Source organism: Adelges cooleyi, unplaced genomic scaffold (assembly GCF_023614345.1).
Source record: "Adelges cooleyi isolate 19-005CV unplaced genomic scaffold, UGA_ACOO_1.1 ACOO_flye_CR_arks_rails_tigmint_CR_PRNA_381, whole genome shotgun sequence".
NCBI lineage: Eukaryota > Metazoa > Arthropoda > Insecta > Hemiptera > Adelgidae > Adelges > Adelges cooleyi.
In genome coordinates this window covers 1624322-1636571 of record NW_026096058.1, presented here as the reverse complement: position 1 = coordinate 1636571, position 12250 = coordinate 1624322, and the positions used below count along the sequence as shown (strand labels likewise).

At 32.4% G+C, this 12250-nt stretch overlaps 1 protein-coding gene across 1 annotated transcript in view; it reads right to left on the bottom strand.

The window, feature by feature from the left end:
* LOC126841428 (low-density lipoprotein receptor-related protein 2) overlaps positions 1-12250 on the bottom strand; it is a 61986-nt gene that overhangs the window by 23742 nt on the left and 25994 nt on the right. The window contains exon 2 of the mRNA XM_050577908.1: positions 683-838. Coding sequence (XP_050433865.1) covers positions 683-838 — 156 coding nt within the window. The remainder of the gene's footprint in view (positions 1-682; positions 839-12250) is intronic.

Here is a 12250-nt window from a genome sequence, read left to right as displayed (position 1 = left end):
AATTGTTCATACTTAAGATCTATAAATTATAATTATATATATATATATATATATATATATATATATGCATTATAATATATAGATAGCACATATAATATATTATATTAGCGATTGGTTATCTATGATCCTGTCAAAATCTTAAAAGATATTACCTAGGCTTTTTAAAATTATTCTTTTTCATACTTTATAAAGTTATTAGTCAGCCCGAATTTGATATATTTTTCAACGAAATAACTCCACCCCTTATGTGTTGAGCCCCTATGAAAAGTCAAAGCCTAAATGGTAACCTACATACTATTTGTTTGATTAGAACTCACCGAAAAATATGAAATTTTCAATATTGTTTACAATGAGTAAAATACAATGAAGTAAGCAAAAAGGCGAGCTGCAGTGTGACCAGTACGACGAAATCGCATTTCTTTGGTACATATATTTTTGATTTTTGTTTTACTACTGCAACCGTGTGGTACTACAAAACACATAACTTATCGGCCATTAACATGATCACGCTAATCTGTACAGTTGATTACAATTATTATACTGTGCAGCGTTCAGTAACTCATTATTAAAAAATTATTCAAAGTGGTCACCACACTGTTGTGATTTTTTAAACTTTTTACGCGTGACACCCTTTTGAGTGTTTTACTAAAAAATGTTTAACCATAAAAAAATGTCTACTCACGGCAACTTTGAAACTCGTCCTCTCCCCGGTCGCAATCTTTTTGCATATTGCACAGCAAGTCTAACGGTATGCACTTGCCGTCGGAACACCGAAACATGCCAGGACCGCATGTCGAAGCCACGGGAACGGAGGACGTTGTCGTTTCCGGAACTGTAACTGAACAAAACAAAAAAAAACTATGTTAATATTATGTTAATAATGATGTTACCGCAGATTAGACAAAAAACCAGACGCGATCAAACAAATCAAAAGCACAGACTATATTATTAAAACGGGTAGTTCCTCAATTGGCATGTGTAAACAAAAACCATGAAACAAAATAAATCAGTGTGACCACAGTCTTGGGCATAAAATTTCATAATAGTATCACAGATTAGATACAACAAAATTATCTAATCTGTGATAATATATAGTCAGTTAATCTACAGTCAGAAAATTATCGAGAGGATTCTTTTGTTAACCCATAAATTTATATTGTATCTTTAAAGATATACACGTCTTATTTATAAAACTTTCCACGACCGTTCTAAAAAGTACTATTATTTTATTTTTTGCTGTTAAAAAATTAGCCTGTGCCAGCTTAAGGGTTAAAGGTGGATGGCCAAACAATGTTTGGCCATTATGGACATGTCTTATTTTTGCAATTATTTTAGCTATTCCTTTGTATCAACGCTATTGACAGCTGTCGTTGTGCTATCGCTGCTGTTTAAAAATATCCACTTGTAAACCGACCCGAAAAGCCACCTGAAGTTTTTCTGACACACATATTTCATGCCGGAACAAAATCAACAAACTAGCAAAAAAATAAATCCGTTCACGGTATCCACAACACAATCCTCGTGTCGTCCTATATATTATTATATTATATTATAATATATGTACGAATAATAATAATATGCATATTATCATGCGCCTAATCGGTCAGACAAATCCACGTTCGACAATAGACCGGCCACCGTCGAGACGAGCAGCAACGGCACCTGTATGTTTTTCTTCAGTATAACATGTCTTTCGGTAGTAAAAATATTATTATATTATTTTGCATATTTTATATTTTTTAACACACCGACTTATAGACCACGACGGATTCGTGGAATTATTCTATAGTTTTGCCAGGAACCAAACAAATTCGGAAATTTTGTCTTTTCAATAGTAATAAATTCCTACCAGAAAGAATAAGAAATCAGTTTGCCTACTTGACACAAATGGCAATTAATTTACAAAAAAAATCAATTTTCACAAAAACGCGTTCCTACACTAATTGTATTGTATTAAATCTAAACTAGTTAGGTTAGGATAGTTTGTTTGGTTATATAATTCTACGTTTAATGACCTGAGAAATATTTTAATTTTTTCACAAGCGAATCAGGAATTTTACAATTACTTATAATTTAATTAAAAGCCAAGCGTGACCGCAGTATAGTCTGAAAAACACTGTCTAGCTTATAAAAAAAAAATTAAAAAAACATAATAATTTCAAAGAAAACAAACGACTAGACCGTAATACGTTCCAAAACTATAGTAAACTATCTTGATTATAGTTTATAATTTTTGATTCTGGCTATGGAAAAAGAAACAAGTAGATGAAACAATTATTGTCTTAGAGAATAAACAAAGTATTGGAAGTAGTTCTTTTTATTATTTTATAGGAACGACAAGTGAACGTATTTCATCGCAGAAGGATAGATAACGTTACCAACACTGTTAATTTGTGCTTAAAATAAATGCGCCGCCACTTGATCACCGCCTTTAATTAATTATTTATGAACAAGAGCCCTACACTACGTTGTAAATCTTCAATGAAGTGCAATTTGATAGGTTAAAAAAAAAAATAATCGAGACGGCAAATTAATTGAAAAATACCACCTTTTTAAAAGAAAACGTTGTCACAACAGTTTTTCGATATTTATTGTTTTTATCATTTATTAGTTGTAGTTGAGCATAAATCATCACATTTTGGCGACACCAACCGTTTGGACGTGAGTAGGCTGAAATCTTCGACTCACAGTGTCTTATGTTATAAGATTTTTGACGGTCAACCGTTGTCGGTTTGTTTGAAAACACACAGAGTTGTGATCAATATCAAAAACTAACAAGTTCCCCATTGTATAGTGCATATCCCGGACACCGAAGGCTTTCTTAACGAGTATGTCTTATTTTTTTGTGTAAGCCTCGACAAAAAACAAACAAATCTACTAATACTCAGTCGGTCCATCTAAAAATGTAGCTGGCCCCACTAAACGTATAGCTGTTGTTGCTTTAGCTAAAAATCAAGTAGCGCCCGCTATTTGTTTAGTGAGCAATTTGATTTTCGGATCATACCGGTTTCTATTTCGGCCTATTCACACATTTTACACTACATCCGTCAGAGGTAAAGGGTTTAGACGTGGTTTTTTTTTTACTATAACGGTTTGTGTGAGTGTGTGTACTTAGACTATAGGTTTACGAACCATTGACCCGCAGTTGTGACGACCGACACACACAGCCCGGGGGACGTGACCGCAATAATTAGTAGGTAGGCAGGTACAATATAATAATATTATGTACATTGTAGAGGTGTACACATGTCGTATTACTATTTTTGTTGATTATAATATAATATAATAATATTTTACAGCCCAGCCCCGGTGTTCAAAATCTTTCTAAACTTGTTGTTTAAGCTCTAAAAAAAAAAAAATGTCAGCAACCAATCAGGCACGGCCTGCTGCCAAGTAAACTGAAATTCCGAGGGAGCTTTAAGAGTTTTTTTTAAAAGGTCTGAACTTCGTTAATTGAATAATATTATTATAATATGTATTTGTCCATCGGTACCTATTATTGTTATTTCCGTTTGACGGATCCGGTGTCATATTGGTAATTCTCTAATAACGATTGGACGTTAATAACAATGGCAATAAACCCGAACTCGAATGTCGTGAAGGTACATAATATAGTACAAGTAGTAATATTAAAAAAAAAAAAAATTGTATTATTTGCCCGCATTTTGCGAGGAAATCGGGTCGTTCGCGAATTGACTTACGGCCCACGTACTCGACCGACACATAATAATAATAATATTTTTAATGTACATACACACACACACACACATGTATTACAATAAACGAGCTCACAATGACCCACCGGGCCTTTGACACCGTTATACGGTGCACATAAGGGCCGTGTACACACTAATTGGCATCGTCGATGTGAACATCAAAATAATATACCTACTTCGCCATAATATATTATATTCAGAAAATACTCGAGTTTTCGTTAGTTAAACTCTAATCTACATGCCCAGATCCGGATTTTGGGGCTAGAACCTTCTCCCCCCCTTTTAGGGCTAAGAGAAATTTAGCCCAAAGCCACCTAAGAAAAGGGGACCCGGTTTAATAAATGTAAAAAGAAGTGCACTAACTAAATGTGTTAATGCCTATTTAATATTAGTATATAAATATATATATATATATATATATATAATAAATATAAATATAATATATATATATATATAATATATAATTTATAGATCTTAAGTATGAACAATTTTATCATATTACTCCTTAGTTACGCCACTAAACTTAATAAAATACCTATACGACATTAAAAAAAAAAAAGTTATTTTAAAAATATATTTATATACCTATATTTATTTACATAACAAATGACTTGATTTCATAGTTGTTAAGAACTTTTTGAAGACAAAAATACTACATTTTATTTATAAAATTAAAAAATTGTTTAAAAAATACTTTTTACAAATTTCCAGCAGTATCGACTATAAGCGTAACATCTATAACTTGGTAAATACTAACATGACAATGATAATAATTATAAAAAAACAAATGTAAAATAGGACATTAAAGTGACATTCAAGTTAGGAGGGCTGCTAAAGTATGATTTGTCTTTTTAACGACAATATTTTTGATTCCAAGTTATAATAAAATATTTAACTTGTAAACTTTATTAGTGGGGTTTTTTCCCCGAATACACAATGATGGGGCGAAACTGCTAGGTGGACTATAGCAATATTATAATGCTGTTTGTCGATTTAGATGGAAAATATTCTAAGTGATAGCCTAAGTTTTATGCATTGGATGAGGTCATGACGGCCTAATAATAAATGGTATAAAATAATATTAACGTAGACCCTATTGACATCATGCCATCGAGGTTATAATACGATAATAATAATTACCGTCAAATTAGATATTATATAGTGATAAAACAAATGTATACAGGTATACATGTCTAGTCTAATCAACTATAATATGATGAAATACTACAACAAGGTTAATGTGTGTACGTCATCCGGTACTTGTGAAAACCAACCCTAAACGGGGTTAAAATAATTATTGTAATAAAATAGTCCACTGTATAATAACGGCAGAATTTTAATGCAAACGGCCAATAAAATACAATGTATAGGTACTGTTGGAAAATAGTAATATCGATCAATTAAACAGAGTAAAAAAAAAAAAAAAAAAACACAATAATGTTCGACCTTATTCGAAATAAATACCTACACCAATTTAGTCTGTTCGAAACGCGCAATTTGTGCGATTTTCGAGGTTACCATCAACCGGTGAACACAACTAGTAATTTATATAATATTATATAACGTACGGTTTGCGTTATGCAGAAGTATTGCAGTATAATTGACAGCTATTCCAGAGACAAACAGGCACTGTTGTTTACTACAAATGGTAAAAAAAAAAAAAAATGCATTTTTATCATCATCCACACGAATAATAATAGTACAAAAATAGTGATGCAAAACTAATGCATAAACGTCTCGTCCAACCTTGTCACAAACTAGTCGGATATGTAAAAAAAAAACCCCAATAAATAAAAAGAAAGAAAAACTGCAATATGATACTGTGTGTTATTCTTAGTCGCAACTCGGTCACCTTGTGCTCGTGTATAATACTAAATAAATAATAATATAAACGTTGAGCAGATTTTTTTTTATTCTCTATGACTATTAAACTAATAGGCCGAGTCAAGTAGGATAAATAGTGATTCTATGCTAAAACGTTTAGAGAGAGAGAAAAAAAAAATTATAACGATAATATAATAACATTTTTTTTTTTTTTTTCATGTATTTCTTATGTTTTTTCCCCTAGCAAAAAAAAGTAAAAAAAAAAACTGTCGTGGCCATGAACATGACTAAATCATAATACAAGCGAGCTGGAGTAGGTAAGTAGATATTCGGCGGAGACAGAACTGTAGGTATATATTATATTTTTTTCTACAATATACATAAAAAATAATATAATATATTATAATACTGTTATTGGTAAACCAGCGATGCGCGATAATCTCACGAATTAACCACGGTCGACAATAGAATATACTATATTATTATTACCCATGTACAATAGTGCATAGTAAAAATGAAAAAAAATTAGGTAGGTTATAAGGTAATATTATGTCGTCCCGCAGCAATGAATCATATTGAGGATAAGACTTGTTTTTTTTTTATTTCTTTATTCAATAATAATATTATTTACTCGTTTGTCCTCAGCACAGCACTGCGAATGTAGTAGCATCGCTTCAAAGAAATGGGCGACCACAAGTCCAAAGACAATAGACCGGACCATAGTCGATGTGATAACGGTTACATAATAACAAATAAATAAATCGCTAGTTTGAAATTTCTTTAAAAAAAAAAAATGTACATTAAATTTTTCAATCGAAACGACGTTTCGATGGTATATAAACTTTGAGTTTTTTATGTTACGATGATAATATTAATTATTATTATATTTCATGCCTGGGGGGTTAGTCAAGCATGCTATTTCAATACCAAGATCAACACACATATTATCAAGTCACGGCCGTTGGAATAACCGAATGATTAATAATTCATATCAGCCGTGTAATTTGTTTATTATTTTAGTGTATATTTTTTTTATTGATCATATTTTGTAACAAACACACACTGTTTCGGTTAATCGTTCAAAATTATTATTTTTGTTATATAACCAAGACAAAAATCGCATTGCTCTTAAACCGCTTTTGAGGTTTTTAATAGGTGAAACAAGAATGGATGGTAACTTGTTTTTTTTTAGTACTATACAAGAGGCGACAGATTTACCTTGCCCTTTAAGTCTATCCACTAGAAATAAATTAGTTTCACACTGCGTTGGTCTAAAAAAAGTAGGTAAGTGTTGGTTTTTTTTTTTGTTAATCAGATAATTAAACATGATTTACATATACAGGAACTGGGAACACACACCAGAGTGAACTCTGTTTTCACGTGCACTCCATATAAGTGTAACGGGCACAATTTGTACAATATAATAATACACAATTATTATAATATTATACACTTTAAATACTTAAGTCGGTGGGTCGATCCGTCGAGTATATAATATATACTACCACCGCACAATGGTTATATATATATATATATATATTTCTTTTCTTAAACAATAAGCGCGACACGATTAATCAATCGTCGTGTAGAGAATACAACAATAGCATAGTTGGTACGGTATGGATATTGTCTATATCTTTAGGCGGCGTCTCGCATATCTTAAAAAAATTAACCTTTTCCACCTACTCCACCACTTCCAACCTCTTTGTCGGCCTAATTTCCGAATATCGAAATTAAAAAAAATCAATAAAAAAATTATGGCCCATCGTACGCGCGCATCATACATAGCAGTAGCGCCTATATAATAATATATATATATACAACTCTGGTCGTGACAAAACATACCCATATTATAATAACACCTCGCACTCTCTTCGAGTCTTCAGTCTTAAGCGTGTATAGAAAAGAAAGAGAGAAAAAAAAATGTTAACCGTGTCGTTCACCTCATCTCTTGTATATATACACATATATATTATATTATGGTCGGTGTCATCCGCGGCAATGGCGAGTGAAAGCAAAATTCACTGCAACCAACAACAATGTAATGATTCATAATTTTTTTTTTTTTTTTTTACCACAGTGTGTGCAGTACCTAAGGTATAGGTTATAGTGTTATTTGTATAGGCTCTTGGAAATTGCACGTGTCCAATGCGCGATGCTGGAATATTATGCTGGAAAAACGTTAAAATGTCTAAAAAAAAAAAAAGAGGAAAAAAATGATATTCAATCAGAGAGATCGGTTTTCGTTTTCATATAAAAAAAGAGAAAACGCGATACGGTAATGGTAAAAAATCGCCTTTAACATAACATGGGATCTCACGGGCGAGTAAATAATATATAGAATATATTATACACTTGACCCGAATAGGTATAGTATACCTGGTATACCTGGTATACCTACCAACCGTAATAATATCTAGGCTGCAAATACAAAACGCGCTATTTTCAGTGTAAATCCAGAATAGTCCCCTATAATATAAAATACTAAGCGGCCATTTCAGTATGCCATATTGAACTTGGAAAAGAAAATAATGTAATTTTTAGAATAAAACCATATACATTGTGAACTGGACGGACAAAATCTTGGAGAAAAAAAAAACAATATTCCAAAAACCAGTACCATAGAACTTATATATACAACGCTAATACACCGTTCGGGTTCAAAGCCCTGCGCTAAAGTGGAATTTTTTTTCAACTAAACTTTATACTACTATACGAGTGACTGGTGACAAGCCGTCTGTTTGGAATCGACCAGAGGTGGATTTCACATACAAGTGCACATTAGCATTTGAACCTTAATGGACGGAGAGGGGAGAGGGACACTTGTTGAAAAAATCTAAACAATATACCTTTGCACGTTTAAACAGAGAAAAAAAATACATATAGTTGGTCCAACAAAAATATTATGGTTGATACAGGGACACAATTTATACATTTTCACTTAAAGCAGCAACTACACATTTTGTTCGGTCAACTAAACGTTTTGTTGAGCCAACTATTCCCTGCAAGAGTAATGTATTGTGTCCCAAATTGTTAAACCTTAATTTTATTCGGACCGACTAGGCGTTTTTTTTCCGTTTAAGCTTAACGACTTTTGAATGTAACGTTCCGGGTCAAAGGGTATCGTGTGCAGAACCTCAATTGGTTGTTTAATACATTTTTAGTCCGTCAATTTGGCAGCAGTGGGCAACGCATTAACCTAAAACATATATAATATTGTAAACGTCATAGCTTACTCTATCCGAGTGTAAGAAAAAAATACATTATAAAAACATTTGGCTCGTCCCGGACGGCCTGCAGTGAGCACACACGCACAAACCTATGTATAGGTACTTAAGCTGGCAATATAAAATATTATGACCATATATATATATATATAATATATATATATATATATGTACATAATTTCATAAAAACGTCGACCAAACGAATTAAAATTGAATTAACTAAATCACAGTGGTTAATTATTTTCGTGAGTCGTTATTGTTTAACGACCACAGAGTAGGTATAGACCGAAAATATGTCATCTACACCTTAAAAATATTATCATACCATAGCGGTTTATACCTGCACATTTTTCACGGTTCGCAATAATAGCATAGAATTATAGTTGATAGCAAATACTATAAATTGATAATACCAGAAAGTCAGAAAGTTAATTCCCTCCAACAACAACAGTGTTTTCCAAATCAAGGAATCAAAATAGCATTATACTGAAACGATGTCTACACTAAAAGTTGAAATTATACATATGCTTACATAAAAAATACATCAATTTTCATTATTTACTATCATACATACGGTATATTGTGTCCAGGGGTGGCTATAGTAGAAGGAAAAAAATAGTAATCTTGAAAAAACAAAAATGTTTTAAGATATGGGTTAAAAAAATTGTTTATCATAATAATCACTTGACAATGTGGACTCTTTTTTCCTTTGTGTGACCATACTGGTTTTAGTCCTACTATTTACTTCACTATTGCATACAATCTAGTATATGTTAGTTCATCTCTTTGTATTATTACTCTATAATTGTATCACAATACACTAATGTTGGGGGTAAAAAAATCAGGCACCTAAAAATACCTAGTCTTCCGGTTTGGTCATTTATAGTATTTTTGATGAAAGCAGATGGGCCACTTTTAAATGTAAACATAAAAGTGACAGCCATTTTGTGATGACCTATTTAAGTATTGTATATTATATCTAAACACGACAAATTATAATAACGTATGGATTATTATAAATTATGTATGAAATTGTAGACGTGGTGTAGTCTTAAGAAGATGGCCGCCTCGTTTTTGTGTGATAAGGATCTTCTCCGTGTTAATTCTTATCAGTGGCCTGATAACAGTACGGGCAAGATTATGTGATAACAATATTATCATTAGTTTTCTATGTGAAATGTATTTAATAATATTATTGTATAATAACGACAACAAGTCAATAATTGTGGATAAAAATTTTACTATGGCATGGCGGTCCGGTGCGCAACCACAGGATATAATAGTAATAATAATAATAATATGTGTCACAGAGTGTAGTATCTGGGCCACGTATATATTATTATAATATACAACCGAATGGGTAATATAACATATTTTTTTTTATTGTTGTTTTGTCCCGTTTCTGACAACAGTAGTAGTAGTAGTACTAGTAGTAGGTACGTTATCGTCTACATATCATTACTATTACTATTATTATTGTTACTGTAATATATATCGGCAAAACGCGGACTTGCCGTCACTGATGATGCCACGAGTCGCCGCTCTTTTTGTATTATTATTTATTTTAATGGAAGCCTAACGGATAGACTTTGCTGATAGAGCGAAAAAAAAACAACAACTATAGTGTACGGTTTTTGTTTGTTTTTGAATACATACATGTTTGTATGCACTCATTAACATATTTATTGAAGGGCCGCCAAACAACACTGTAATTACAGGAAACGTGCTTTATCTGTGTGTGTGCTGTACACAAAATAATGGCGAATAATAAACACGAAGGACTCCGTACAAAGGGAGACGGTGTGCAACTGTGGAAATGTGAAATTTCAATTGTGTTTCTATATTATGATAATATCGTGTTCGGGTAGTCAACACAAAAAGCCACTTGGGCATATGAACTTAACCGACAAACCGTAGAAAACGACCAAACTCGGTAAGAATAACAACGGTAGTGTTGCAAAAATAGACTAAACTCTAAACTGGTAAAAACCGATTCAGTTTTCGGTCGTTTCTTCAATTTAAAACACAAAACCAAGTATAACAAAAAATTTGGGAGCCAATGACTTAAATATAGGTATGATATGAGTATATGTTATCATTTCCTTTAGAAAAACCAATAGTATTGTATTGATTTTTCGTGAATAATAATATAATATATTTTTTTAGTTTTGAATTGTTAAATATAATTATAACTTAACTAATTATCAACTAGGACCCGACGATTATGTTTCTATTCTGTCCACGACGCAAGTATCAGATAAAAGATATATATTTGGGTGACATTTTCGTTTAGTGTAATGAGCTTTTTATTGGGCTACTACTTGTATTATACTATATCGTCAAGCTGCTTAGGTAAGATTGGAGAGACTTTAACGCGGTGTCGTCATCGCATCGGTCGTGTACCGTTATCTTTGCTCGGCTCCTGTGTAAGAAAAATATCTCATCTACGACGGTCCCTCGTCGCCTCTCCTGAGAACGGTTTAAGTATAATAATTTTTATAATTTTTATTTTCTATGTTATGCAACGCGCAATTAGCGGATTTATCGGTACTTTTGATTTCTTCTCTCCCGTGGCAAACATGACCTGCATCCGACCCGTGAGCGCGGAGTTCGTTCACCCGGTCGCCCGGGTCACACCCATCTGTTTCGAGCCGACCTCTAACTGGTTTTTTACCCGCGGCCGCGAGAGAACGCATAGGTATATACATATAATGTGTGTACGGCACGAACGTACATGTACACTCGAAAAATAATACTAAACATTTATATACACACATATAGGTATAATACGCACTTACAAGCGGTTTATATGGCAATTTTGTACGTTTCCGACCAAAAAAAAAAAAACACATAATATTTCCTGATAGCGGTCATAACACAGCTTATCTCTCTACAAGCCCGTTCTGCTGCCACATACAATATAATTATTTCACGATATTATGTCTTTGCCACAAATCCGTTTCAAAAAGCACAAATCAACTGTGTACAGTTTTGACAAACGGATAAACCACCTATTTCAATAGCTGTCTCGTGTCATCCAGTTTGGACGTGAAGGGTGCCAGGTATCCTGAGTTCTAACTTAAAGCTGTATGTTTTTTTTGCTGTGAAGGAAATTGTTTACCTATCAAAAGATTGGTTATCACCACTTTTTCCTAGCCATTGGAGTTCCATCATTGTGGATAGTATCTATATGGACACGCCATACACAGCTAATTATCTTTCCTATATTGTACTAATTTTTAACTGTATAAATTGTATATTTTTCTAATAAAAAAAATTGGTTAAATTATTTGAAAAAAAAATAAAAGATAAAATTAATAATTTAGAAAAACTAACGACGTCTTTTATGAGATAAAATGTCTTATCTATTTCATACAAGTTTTTTTTTAACAAACTCATCAGTTTGTTACCATCGTACTGCAAGCAGTTATATGAGTGAAATAACATTTCGTGATATAATTTTATTTGCACTGTGATCATTAG